General features: G+C 64.0%; 1 protein-coding gene and 1 long non-coding RNA gene across 3 annotated transcripts in view; one reads left to right on the forward strand and one right to left on the reverse strand.

Moving 5' to 3' along the window:
- The window catches only part of VAC14 (VAC14 component of PIKFYVE complex), a 76,498-nt gene extending 63,847 nt beyond the window's left edge, over nucleotides 1-12,651 (forward strand). Inside the window, exons 15-19 of the mRNA XM_061386681.1 lie at nucleotides 3,203-3,377; nucleotides 4,792-4,910; nucleotides 6,022-6,101; nucleotides 7,888-8,038; nucleotides 12,036-12,651. Coding sequence (XP_061242665.1) covers nucleotides 3,203-3,377; nucleotides 4,792-4,910; nucleotides 6,022-6,101; nucleotides 7,888-8,038; nucleotides 12,036-12,198 — 688 coding nt within the window. The 3' untranslated portion in view covers nucleotides 12,199-12,651. The remainder of the gene's footprint in view (nucleotides 1-3,202; nucleotides 3,378-4,791; nucleotides 4,911-6,021; nucleotides 6,102-7,887; nucleotides 8,039-12,035) is intronic.
- On the reverse strand, nucleotides 303-5,875 carry LOC133229937 (uncharacterized). 2 transcript variants are annotated; one of them, XR_009730673.1, is made up of 2 exons: nucleotides 5,091-5,875; nucleotides 303-4,282 (listed from the first exon to the last, which is right to left on the reverse strand). It is a non-coding gene; the product is annotated as an uncharacterized LOC133229937 (long non-coding RNA). The 2 variants fall into 2 exon arrangements; XR_009730674.1 differs by lacking the exon at nucleotides 5,091-5,875 and adding an exon at nucleotides 4,395-4,640.
- Nucleotides 12,652-12,902: the final 251 nt, after the last annotated feature.

Raw genomic sequence — 12,902 nt, forward strand, 5'->3', positions numbered from 1 at the left:
CTGAGAGCTCCTGTGAGTGACACAGGGTCCCCACGGGAACTCGGACCTGGAAGCACGGGACAGTGGTCCATGCCGCAGCGGGCGGCTGGAGGAGAGAGGGCAGAGTGCGCGCTGCAGGCCGCCCCAGGGCAAGTGCGGGCCGCCCCGGGGCAAGTGCAGGTGGACCCCTGCTCTCCTCGGGCCTAAGGGGGCCTCCAGGTTGTGGCCTCCCAGACCCCACCCAGGCTCCCTCCTACCCCACCTCTCTGCCTTGTCCCCAAGTATTTTCCAAGCTATTGTCTCACATGAATAGCACGTTAATGTGGGTATTAAAAAATATGGGCAAATGTTTAATGCTCGCAAGCTGTGTTTCATTATTGATGCTCTGCTTGAGGGCCCGGCAGGCAGCACAAGCAGGCGGGGGCTCCACGGAGCAGTGATGACGCAGCAGCCCTGTGAGGCCGCCATCTGCCGGGCCCGCTCACTACGGGCTCCTAGGAGGCAGAGTGGGGAAGGGAGCTTGGTCCCTGGGTCTGAAGCCGCCCCTCCTCCCCTGCCGGTGTGGCCAGGCCCCTCTGCGTGCGTGGGGTGCCGGCTCAGCAGATCCCACGGGGGGAGCCTGGGGCCGGGCCAGGGAGGCTGGGCCGCCTGTGCGGGTCACACCACAAACTCAGGTTTTGTGAGGAATGGCCCCTTATTTTTGGCCATGCTGGGTCTCCGTTGCTGCATGCAGGTCTTCTCTAGTTGCAGAGAACGGGGCTAGTCTCCAGTTGCAGTGTGCAGGCTTCTCATAGCGATGGCTTCACTTACTGTGGAGCAGACTCTTGGTGCACAGACTTCAGAAGTTGCCACCCAGGGGCACTTGTGTCTTGAGGGTGCTAGAGCGTGCTGGCTTTGGTAGTTGTGGCGCACGGGCCTAGCTGTTCTGCGGCATGTGGAATCTTCCCGGACTGGGGATTGAACCTGTGCCCCTGCATCGGCAGGCAGATTCTTATTCACTGCAGCACCAGGGAGGTCCATAATTTAGCACTTTTTAAGAAGCACCCCAGTAGTGGCACGGAGGGTGAAAAAAGAAGCAGGGAGTCTGATTAGAAGGTGGCTTGGAATTGAGCAGGCAAGAGAGGGCTGAGCGGTGGCCCCAGGCAGGATGGCTGAGACGGGCCAGGAGGCAGGCGTGCGCTGAAGGCAGAGCCCTGGTGAGAGGGCCCCTGAGGGTCACGGAGGACTCCATGGTTTGGGCTGCAGCAGCTGCATGGGCAGTGATGTCCCCTGAAGGCTGGGGGCCTGAGTCGAGGGGGAAACTAAGAGGTGTGCTGTGGCCCCGCCAAGCCTGAAGGGCCTGTTGGTCAAGCGGGCAGGGCAGCCACCAGGCGAGCGCTGCCCATCCAGAGGCCACCAGGGCTTGAGAGGCGTGTGTGGGAGCCGCTCATCTAGAAACAGCTTTGAAGACTTCCGCGGGGCCAGACACGGCCACCAAGGGTGCCAGCCAGAAAGGGAGCCGAAGGCGACCGAAAGCCCCAAGGAGGAGGGCGTGGTGGTGACACAGATGTACTCAGCGCTCTGCTGTCCTGACCTTCTGAGGCCTCCTTGCGCTCGCAGCTTCTTAGGGATGCCAGGAGGCCGTGGTGCCTGCCTCCGCTCCTCGCCACCCCCTCACCGGTCTCTCTGCACCTGCCCTGGCCATCCTCTGGCTGCCACAGGCCCCCCCGGGCCCGTGGTCCCTGGGGAGCGCTGCCTGGCAGCAGCCTCAGCTGTCGGCCCCCGTCATGGAGACGGCGGCAGCTGCGGGCAACGGTCACTTGTGACCATTTGTCAGAAAGCACTCCTTCCTCCCGGCCTGCCCTCCTATCCTGCTTCTCTCCCACGGCCCTGGAGAGGGGCCCATCTCGGGCTGGGGGGGCCCCGAGGGGACAGAAGCGCTGTCAGTGCTCTGCCAAAGGGCCACCCGTGGTACCAACGCGGGACCCGACCAGGGGTCCCGTCCGCCACGCACCACATGTCACACAGGCTGTCAGGAGTCTGGGTAGCTGCCCCCCAAATCGCCCCAACAGTGCAGGTAGACGTCACCCCCAATTAGAAGGTGGAGAAATTGTCCACAGACACACTGGGTCACACAGCTGGTCAGGAATCAGGAGCACTAGGTTCGGGGCCATGGCCCATCCTCCACCCGCCCCACCTGCCCCCACGATGGCGGAGCCCTCCCTGTCCCACCTCTGGCCCGTCCCCCCAACAGCTTTGTTTCCATTTCTTTGGTGGTTTCTGGCCCCAGCCTGCTGGTTCCAGCTGGGCCTAGGCTGGAGACAGCCTGCCTGCTCTTTACGCTTCGTGGTTTGGCCTCTCTGTTACCAAATGCTCTGGGATTTTTCTGGAGCCAGGGGTGGAGAAGAATCTTCTCCAGTCTGGCCCCAGGGCGTGGCTGGTATTCGGAAGGAAGCAGGAAGCCAGACCCTAATAATGCTGAGTTTAGTGTATGTTCAGTAGCCAGAAGCAGAGATGTTAGAGGCTCATTGGCTCCAAGTGGGGCATATTTTGTTCAGCACCTTTGAGGCCTCAGACCCCTGTTCACACAAGCCTGAGGCCTGAGAAAAGACCAGGAGTCAGGCAAACAGACACTGACCCCGGATGAGAGACAGGAAAGGGGGCGCCATGCTGGCACCGGCCCCCAACAGGCAGGGCTCAGGGGCCACACCCCACCCTTCTTACCAGCCTTTGCCAACTCCTGGGTTTGCTTTTCTCGCTTCCAGAGGCCTTGAGATTCCTAGACTCCCGACAGAAAGGCCTGCTTGTCCCGGCAAGGCCAGGCTTCTGTGGGCAGCTGGCAAACCAGGGAGGTCGATAGGCTTCCCCGAGCCCTGTCCTTGAGACCTGGTGTCACTGTTGACATCACCTTGGTCCAGAGACCCAGGGGAAACTGCTTTCTTCCTCTGTTCTCTGGGTTCCCAGTTTTCCCTTTTATAAAATGGAGACTCCTTCCCAGAAAGCCCGAGCCTTATCCCCCAAGCTGTCTTTCTTGGGATTTCACATTCTGGCCTGGGGTGGAGGGATAAACACAGCCTGTGGGACTCTGGAGTGCCCGGGAGCCATGGATCCAGCTCCACTATGAGTGGCCCCCTTGGGCCCCCCAGAGGCCCAGGAGCCGGGGGTCCTGCCACAGGTCCAGAAGGCTCTGCCTCCTGCTGCACATGGAGAGCATCTTCCCCCTCACCCCTCGCCCCTCCCCCAGGCAGCTCTGCCTCCTGTTGCACGCGGAGAGCATCTTCCACTCGATGGCGGACATCTTGCTCCGGGAGGAGGACCTCACGTTCGCCTCAACCATGGTCCACACCCTCAACACCATCCTGCTGACCTCCACTGAGCTCTTCCAGCTGCGAAACCAGCTCAAGGACCTAAAGACCCCGGTACTCCTCACCCGCAAGCTCCAGCCAGCGTCGTTCGTGTGTGCACGGGGCACGGCCGTGCCAGCCTGCCCCTCGGTCCCCAGAGATTGGCGGGGAGGAGACAAGGATGTGACCCGAGGCCTCCTGGTCCAGTGTCAAATACAGGTCCCTTTGGGTGGGCTGTATGTGAGTGCTAGCCACGGGCGTGAGTTTCCTTGGAGCAGCCCGCCATGAAGGGCTCTGCCCACAGAAGACTGGGGACCCTGCTCCGGGGTCCATGTGCCCTCCCTGACACCCCACCCCAACCTGGCACTGCCCTGTGCACACAGAGCAGCTCGGTTCTGAGCCCCCATTGCAGGCCTGGTTGAATCGTGCTTACTGGGCTGTGCCAGCTGGTCAGGGTCGGGCCTGTGAATACAACCCCGCCACGGTCGGGTGTCACTGCTCCCCTGACCCTCCTCCTTAGCCTGGGCCCCCCTCTCCCTCAGAGGGACATGTCTGTGTCAGCCAGGGTGTCATGGTGCTGTCTGGCCCAGGAGTTTTGAGTGAGGACCCACCAGGGCTGGTCAGAGAGAGCAGGGAGGCGCTCACCATTCTGCCAAACCGCTCTGGGGGATGTGGGTCAAAGGCCTCACTCAGACTGAGCTGCGGAGGGTCCCTGGGGTTGGCTGTCATACAGGACAGGCTGGCCTGGCGGCTCTGGGGCTTCCATCTGGGCTGTGCTCATCATCCTCCCAGCTCAGACGCTGCACTGGCCGTCTCTGGGGTCTCCAGGACGGCCAGGCCTGTGCCTGGGGGCCTTGGGGCCTGGCCTCTGGGAATGAGCCAGGCCACGCCCCTGCCTCCCTCCTGTAGGATGTTCCTCAGGGCAGGGGCGCTCCCTAGGGTGGGCTCAGCTCCAGGCGTGGTTTCAAGTGCAAGGTGAGCTGCAGAGGAAGGAAGAGGTGGCTTTGAGGATGATAGGAAGGTGCTGCCCAGGAGAGGAGGCAGGGCCCTGAGCAGGCTTCCTCCCCGCCCGCACCCAGCGCCCTCACGGACCCCTAGGCCCTGCCGTGGAGGGCCGGGAGGGTGACTGCTGTTATCTGCCGAGTTGGGAGCGCCAGCGCCCAGGCCAGGCTCGCTGCCGGCAGGCCCTCGCAGCCACAGCACGTGGCTCTGTGCGCGAGAGTAATGACAGGGTCTGAGGAGGAGCTGTCAGCGTTTCCTTTGTGACGGCTCCTTCCGGCTGGGCTGCCAAACAGCCCCGAGGCCGAGCCGGCCCCTAGTGCCCCGCGAGGCGCCTGCGGCGGGGAGGAGGGGGCGCGGCGGGGGTCAGGGGCGGGGCCCGGTGGGGGCAGGGGAGGAGGCACGGCTCGGGGGCGTGGCCCGCGGCGGGGGGTCAGGGGGCGGGGCCCGGGTGGGCTCTGTTGACAGCGCACACCCCCTCACCCCGCAGGAGAGCCGGAACCTGTTCTGCTGCCTGTACCGCTCCTGGTGCCACAACCCCGTCACCACGGTGTCCCTCTGCTTCCTCACCCAGAACTACCGGCACGCCTACGACCTCATCCAGAAGTTGTATCCTTCGCTCACCATCCTGCCACCCAGCCTCGGGCGATGGAGGCCGGTCCTAGAGGACTCCCCTCCAAGGCTCCCCTCCGGGCCTGTGGCTTTAAGGCCCGTGAGGCCCAGTGAGGGACGCAGCTGAGGAACCGGGGTCATCTCGCGAACCGGAGGTCGGGAAGGGTGCGTGCTTACGTGAGGGTGCGCCGGGAGAGAGGCAGGGTGTCCTCAGCCCAGTGCTGGCGCAGGGACGGGGCAGTTGGACGGCAGGAGGAGTTGAGCCCAGGGGCCTTCGGGGGCCGCCGAGCCTCGTAGAGGACGTGCCCGGGAGAAGCGGAGCAGCCGTGGGGCCTCGGGACGAGGGAGGGCCCCAGAGCCTGTCGGGGCCTGTCTCAGAGGAAGGCATCCACGGTCAGGTTTTGTTTGGAACACTGTGAAGCAAACCAGCTTTCTCTGCATGGTGTCTGACCTGGATCACACAGCTACGTAGGAGGCAGAATTGGCCGCCTCCTCTGAGGGGCGGAGAGCTGGGCTAAGCAAAGAGGGGCCCTGCGGCACCTCCGCTGATGGTCCGCCGCGGCCTTGCCTGACTCCCTGAGGCGCCCACGCGCCATCACACCTCCGTCTGCCCTCGGTCACTCAGGCGGGAACGGGGCCCTGCCTGCCCCAGCCCCCCGTGGGCTGCAGGCCCGAGATAAGAGCCCTCAGGGCCTGGTGGGCGCAGAGGAGAGGAGCAGAGGAAGCACGGGGCTGCCCTGCTGGCTCGGTCTAGAGGGGCAGAAAGGCAGAGGGAACAGGCTGCTGAGGCTGTGCTTTGTGTCCCAATGCTGCTCAGGCGGAAACATGGCCTGAGCCCAGGAGCCAGGGCCTGGGGCAGGGGCTGCATGTTCGGTGCAGCCAGGCCAGCCCTGGGCCAGCGCCTCTGCGCCCCCAGCCCAGCCCCCTAGAGAGCAGGCTGCCCCCAATGCCCCCAGCCCAGCTCCTCAAGAGAGCGGGCTGCCCCGGGGCCCCCGCACCCCCAGCCCAGGTCCTCAGAGAGCAGGCTGCCCCCAACGCCCCCACCCTAGCCCCTCAGGCAGGCAGGCTGCCCTGGCCAGCAATGAGGCTTCCTTGACCACCCTCCCAGCGGGGACCTGGAGGTCACCGTGGATTTCCTCACGGAGGTGGACAAGCTGGTGCAGTTGATCGAGTGCCCCATCTTCACATGTGAGCGTGCGCCGTCCTGCTGGGAGGCTGTAGAGCCAGACTCGGAGAGCGGCTCTCTGCCCCTGGGGAGGGAAGGGGGGCAGGCAGGCACCCAGGGGCGCTTCTGGAACATCAGGAGTGTGAGAATGGGAGGACGGGGCTCAGGCGGCAGGCTGGAACAGGGCATCAGAACCTGCCTATGCGCTGGCAAAACCCACCTGGGGCAGGCGGGGCGGCCATCAGGGGTGCTTTCCCAAGCGCCTAGGAGCCAGCCTCTCGTCCCTACAGAGCAGACCTGGCATCCGCCAGGAGCTGACGGCAGGCGCTGAGTGTAACACCTGGGCTAAGTGTGCGGGGGGGCGGCTGGCCGAGCCGAGTGCAGCTCTTGGCGCCTTACCTCATCCAGTGCCTGCTCCCCAAAGCAGGTGGCTCTGAACGCAGCCCGTGTGCTTACGGTGTGGAAATGAAGCCGGGCGGCAGCCCTGCTGACAGCCAGCTTCCTCCTGAGCCCAGCACCCAGGCCCCTTGCTTGGGCAGCACCCCTGGCCTACCCAGGCCAAGCCCTGGAGCCCAAAGGCGACTCAGGGGCCGTGGGCTGCCCCCCCATCCAAAGAGAAGGCAGCTTCTCCGCACAGCCACCATCATGGTGACAGGCCCATGAGCAGGAGGGAGACCCTGTTCCCAGCGGAGGGCGTCAGAGCGTACCCCAGACGGTCCCTGGACTGACATTTCACTTTCTCAGAGGTCTTCCGGAGTAGCCTGGCTTGTGCTCCCCTGACGGCAGGTCCAGCCCAACCCTAAGAGAAGCCGCAAACGTCTCTCCAGGCCCAGGGCTTTCATGCGGGGACCACAGCAGAGTGGTCCACAGCTGGCCCTGCCTAGCCCCGTTCACACCCTCGGTGGCCTCGAGCCCTGTGGTGACTAGCTTGGCCCCCAGCCCAGCTCACCCAGGGCCAGAGCAGGGACGGGGTTTGGAACCAGCGCCGCTGGGCCTGGGGTGAGGGGAGGGGCTGCTGCTTGAGACCCCTGCCTCCTGCCGCAGCCCGCCCCAAGGCCCGCGTGGAGCTCCTGGGTGACATGGCCTCTTCAGGGCTATGTAGCTTGTCCTCCACCAAAGATTCTCAAGATGGGGCCTTAGACACAAGAAAGAAACGAGTGATTCCCTGGAAGGGCTCAGGAGAGCCGAGTGGTCCCATCTACTTGGGACCATGCTGGGCAGGGCCCAGGTGCATCCCTCCCATCTGGCACAGTGTGGGCAGGGCTGGTATCTGAGGCCGATGTCCAAAAGTGTCCACCAGACGCTCCTGGCTCAGTGTGTTCAGTCACACAGCAAAGAACTTCCCACCCTGCCCTCCCTTAAAGCTGCCCCTGCCCAGCCTCTCTCTGGCTCACCCTGTTTACAGCGCTCTGTGCCCATGTGTGGAGCGGGCCCAGGGATCTGTCATGCTCCGGCTGGGGCCCCTCAGTGCCAGGGAACGGTGGGTGTGTGCAAGGCCCGGCGGCTGGCTGGGGTCACCAGGCTGAGGTAACTGTCGGGAAGGTTGGACGGCAGGGGAGGCTGATCTCGTGTGATCACGGGACGGCTCAGACGCCGCTGGAGGGGGCAGGCTGCGAGGAGCCCAGCCACCCCGCTGGCCCTCCTGGCCAGGCTGCAGTGCCATCAGAGCCATCCTGACCCCCACCTCCGCCCTCCGCCTTGCCCTCCGCCCTCCCTGACCCCGACCCTCCGCCCTCCCTGACCCCCGCCTCCGCCCTCCCCGACCCCTGCCCTCCGCCCTCCTTGACCCCTGCCTCTGCCCTCCCGCAGACCTGCGCCTGCAGCTGCTGGACGTGAAGAGCAACCCGTACCTGATCAAGGCCCTGTACGGCCTGCTCATGCTGCTGCCGCAGAGCAGTGCTTTCCAGCTGCTGTCACACCGGCTGCAGTGCGTGCCCAACCCTGAGCTGCTGCAGACCGAGTGAGTGCCCAGCTCGGGGACACGGCCTAGCGCATCGGGGCACGAAAGGGGTGACCTGGGCCCTCCCTGACCTCCCCCTCACACCTCCTGTCACTGCGGACACTGTTCGCCTCACGGCCTCTTGTCTGTAGGCCTCCCGTTTCCACATCAGAGGAGACCTGGCCCTGTTCACAAGGTGGTAGGTAGTTGGGTTGAGTTTATTAAAAAGTTTGAGCAGGTGCTGGAGTGACCCAAACAGAAAGTGCAGGGTGAGGAATTCGTGTCCCGTTTTGGAGACTGTGTCGCCTGGGGCATGTGGTGGAAGGGCCGCAGGGGGTCCCTCCCAGGCACAGACAGCCCTCCCCCTACGTGCAGCAGAGAGACAGCCCTGGGCCACAGCGTGTCCCCGGTTGCCGCGGACCCTCCCCATCGCCGGGTGGGGTGGGAGACAAGGGCGCACCGTGGCCACCCTGCTCTCGACCCATCCACAGGCAGCACAGGTCCCAGGCTGGCTGCCCGGAGAGGCCCTGCATGCCAGCCTCCAGGGGCATCCAGACCCCCACCCTGAACCCACTGCTGGCCCGGCCCCCGGAGCCTGTTGGGTCATGTCTATATTTGGTAACCCTTGGAGGCTTTGCCTCATCCACAGGCATTTGGCATCCGAGATGGAAAATTTCACTTGTCAGGTCGCCATGGAAACAAGCAGAGCCACTGAGATTTACGCTGAATGGAGCGCACCCAGCTTGCACCAGATGCCCTGTGCGTCTAGAATTCCCTCCCAGGCTGTGCAAGCCCCTCGGCAGGCTGGGTGCCTCACGCCCACAAGAGGACTCAGGCCTTTACCCTTGCGGTGGACACAGGCAGCCTTGAGATGCCCATGTGCCTTCTGTCCTGCAGGGCCTGGGGCACCACCCCTCCCCCACCTGACCTGATCTGTCCAGAGGCTGGACGTGTGGTCCCCGATGGGCTTTCTGCCTGCCCCAGGCCATTCAGAGGGGCTGGAGCCCCCAGGCCAAGGCCCAGCTCCTGTGCACCATGCCCCCCTCCCCGGACAGCAGCAGGGAGGGCTGGGTGCTGCCCCAGCTGCTCATGCCGCTGGGTGATCCTCAGGAGGGGACACTCAGCGCTCAGGGTGCCCTGGGGGGCAGGGGCAGCATCAGGGTTAGGTGTGGGTTTTATTCCCTCAGCTGGAGTGCCTCTGGCTGCTGGGACTCAGAAAGGCCCAGGACCTGTACTGTGCTTTGTTGGCCTGGCCTCTGCTGGCCACCAGTACCTGATGGGTGTTAGGGTCGCCCTGGCAGCCACTTAGGAGGGAAGGTGAGAAGGAGGCAGAAAAGGCTGCTTGCCTGTGACCTCTGGGCCGGGCCACAGCCCCTGTGCTGCTAAAGGCCGGTGCCTCCTAAGAGCTCTGTCCGCTACATCTCCTCGCATAGGGAGCATTCTATGAAAAGGAAGGAAGGCTCAGATCAGTTGGAGCCCTCCCCAAGCCAGGGTAAGGCAGGTCTGCAGGTGAAAGCTGGGGAAAGGAGGCTCGTCCCTGGTCTCCCGTGGTCAGCGTCAGCACGTCTGGGGCCTCTGGCTGATAGGTGGCTCGCAGGCCTGGACTAGGGTCTGGTCCACGCTCTGCTGAGGGTTTGCTGTGTGGCCTCAGGCCGGCCCCATGGTTTCTCGGGGCTCTTGATGTCTTCCATCAGTAAGTGAGCACTGGACTAAATGGATCCATGAGGGTCTGCCCAGCCTTCATGGCATTGGGTTCCCAGGCTCTCCTTGCAGGGACCCAAGAAGAGCTGCCCTGGAAGAAGGCAGGGAAGAGCGGGTGAGGAGGGGGGCCTCAGGGCCAGCCGTGGGTGGGCGGCCGCTTGCCGGCTTAGGCTTAGAGACAGGTCCACCCTGGAGAGGCAGCCCTGTGCAGGGCAGTGGTGGGAAGACAGCGGCGGGCTGCCCAGCAGGCCCATGAGCAGGAACCAGCTGGAGGAGCCTCTGCTCCTTGCCCCCCCCCCGCACCCCACCGAGGGCTCAGGGACCCTGGCCACCGGTTCAGGCTTCTGGGCCATTGTTTCCTCTGTGAGGTAAGAGGGACCCTCTGAAGCAGAAGCTGGTGACACTTAGCAGCCAGGAGCCAGGTGACAGGTGCGTGGTGGTGGAAGAGAGGGCTGGCCTTGGGTTCTGGAATCCCAGCCCTGTGCTGCTGGCCAGGTGTCCCCCAGCCACTCATGGCCTGAGGGTCGTAAACATACAGGGAACACAAAGGGCTGACCAGTGGCCACACCCTGGGCTGGCAGTGGGCGACTGGGGGCGGGGGCGAGCCTCATTCCCAGCCTCCATGTTGGAGGAGCCCCCCCAACCCTGGAACACAGCCCTCCCTGCCCCCAAGACTCCGGGCGGGGAAGGGCCTGCCCACAGGGGGCTGAGTCACGTGAGGGGCAGGACTTGCTGCCTTCGGGGCGCGGGAGCAAGGGGACGCCCAGCCCCCCACCCTCGCCCGCCCGGCCACATCTGTGCACAGCACCCGGGATTTACCGCCGTCACTGGCATCTCCCTGGCAACCCCTAATCTCAGCCCCTCTGTGTCTAATGCAAAGAGTGCTGGGGGGAGGAACACACAGACCATGGGTGCCGGCCTCAGACGACGCACTTCATCATCTCTGGCCTGCACGTCTCCCCTTCTTCCGTCTACGTGGGTGGCATGGCATCTGGCCACCCCCTGGGGCCAGGGCTCCAGGGTGTCCCTCAGCCACCTCAGAAGGGGGAGCTGCTCCCTTGTGGCAGTGACACCAGGCCCCAGGAGTACTACGCCAGGGATGTCCCTTCCGCTTTCCCAGGGGAGCCCAGAATGCTCCCCACGGTCTGGCCCCCAAGAGTGAACCCAGCCCAGCTCCTTGTGAGCTTTGCTGAACCAGTGTTGCCCGAGGCCCAGGTGAGGTGAATTAATAGTTCACCCCAGCAGAGAATCCTGCAAAGACTATTTTTCTCCCTCATTTTGGTCTCGCTGGAGGCAGATCCATGTGGTCCAGGAAGGATCTGCTTCTGGACTCTGAAGGCTGGAGGCCATGGTGAAGGGCTCTCTTGACAACTGTGGGCTGATCAGCTAGGCAGAGAATCTTTGGGCCACTGGGCCCAGGAAAGAAGCGGCCACAGCCACACTCCAAGGTGTTTACAGGTCGTGTATCTTTGTCAGGAAGGGAACAGGCTGAGCAGGGGTACGGGGCTGCTCCAGATGGCATCCCAACCATGGGAAGAGTTCCTGCTGTCCCTGGTCCTGGTGTTTTTTGAGAGGTGCCTTCCAGCTCTGACCACTGGTGGGCTGTGCCCCACCAGGAGCCAGGTTCATCGGTGAGGGTTTCATTTGCGTGAAGCACTGTTGTGATTCCCCCAAGCGGAGTGAGCTGCTGGGCCTCAAAGGGACATGGTTGTAGCCGCAGTGGCCACCCATTGGGCACCTAGGCTGGGACTGGACACCAGGGCAAGTTCCTCCTGCTGTGTCTCGTATTGCAGCTGTGCAGTGCACAACCTGTACTACGGCACAGAGCAGCTAGGAGGGTGCTAACGAGGAGTTCTCAGAGGCGTCGGCTGCCCAGTAGCAAAACCAGCTTTCCTTCCCCGGGGACACAGAGTGACTGAGGGCCTCTGAGCCCCAGAGCTCAAAAACAGAGGTCCTGCCAAGTGGAGGGCCAGTAGACCTCGGCCATCCCTGTGGTCCCTGGCCTCAGCCCTGCCCCTCCTCCCCCTTCTCCCTGGACCCTGTTCCAAGCCCCAGCTGGCTTCCTGGCTGGCTGCTGGCCCTGGCTTTCACCCCAAAGGGAGCCACTCATAAACAGGAAATGCTTCCCGGTGTGATGCCTGCTCTGGGTGCCGTTGCCAGCCCACAGGCTGAGGGCCTTATCCAAGCAGCAGTGTTGACTGGTCCCACTCGCTGTGGGGGAGGGGGCACTCCACCAGCCTGTGGCTGGTGCTTCCCCCTTCAGCATCCCCACATGCACTCAGGCCCTGACGCTGAGCCCTTCTGCTCCCTTCCACAGAGACGGTCTGAAGGCGGCACCCAAGTCGCAGAAAGCAGACTCCCCAAGCATCGACTACGCGGAGCTGCTGCAGCACTTCGAGCGGGTCCAGAAGAAGCACCTGGAAGTGAGGCACCAGCGGAGTGGGCGTGGGGATCACCTGGACCGGAGGGTGGTCCTCTGACGGCCTGGCGTGGAAGCGGGCCCACGGAGTGGTGCCATGGTGTACTGGGGGTCTTCAGGCTTCCTCCCTGCAGAGCCCAAGGGTCTGCCTCGAGGGCAAGGCTGGGCCTGGCCACCAGCGCGGGGCAGGGTAGTGGGCTGGAGGCACTGACCACCGCACTGCTCTCACAGCCCAGCCCCGGGCCCCCAGCACAGTCAGCTGCACTGGGGATCAGACAGAGCTGGCTTCCCACCAGGGTGGGGCCGCAAGCTCAGACATCCCCGTTTTCTGGAATCGGGTTCTTTCTAACGCCCTCTTGTAAAGAGCTTGACGCCCCAAGCCCACCAGAGCTCTGACCTCGTGCAGATGTGTGTACATACATGTATACCCGTCTGTGTGCACATAGGGACCAGCACAGAGATCCGTACGAAGGACGCACCCCTCCCCAATAAAGAAGTGACAGAAAACCCTCCACCCACGCCTGGCCTGCTCCTTCCCCACGGTGCCCGCCCCGCCGATGCTCAGCAGCCCTGGGACCCTGCTGCTGGTCCTAGAGACCTGTTCTCATGCCCCCAGGCTTTGGGGAGCCTCAGATAGGCCCACTGATCTCCCAGTGGCTCTTGTGGGTCCCTGGAGTAGGAGAGAAAGGCCTTGGGTGGGCTTTTCCCCAGAGCCCCAGCATAGGCCTGGGAGGGTGGGTTTCCCTGTCTGGAGTCTCCAGGACA

The sequence above is a fragment of the Bos javanicus genome, chromosome 18 (genome assembly GCF_032452875.1).
Source record: "Bos javanicus breed banteng chromosome 18, ARS-OSU_banteng_1.0, whole genome shotgun sequence".
Classification (NCBI taxonomy): domain Eukaryota; kingdom Metazoa; phylum Chordata; class Mammalia; order Artiodactyla; family Bovidae; genus Bos; species Bos javanicus.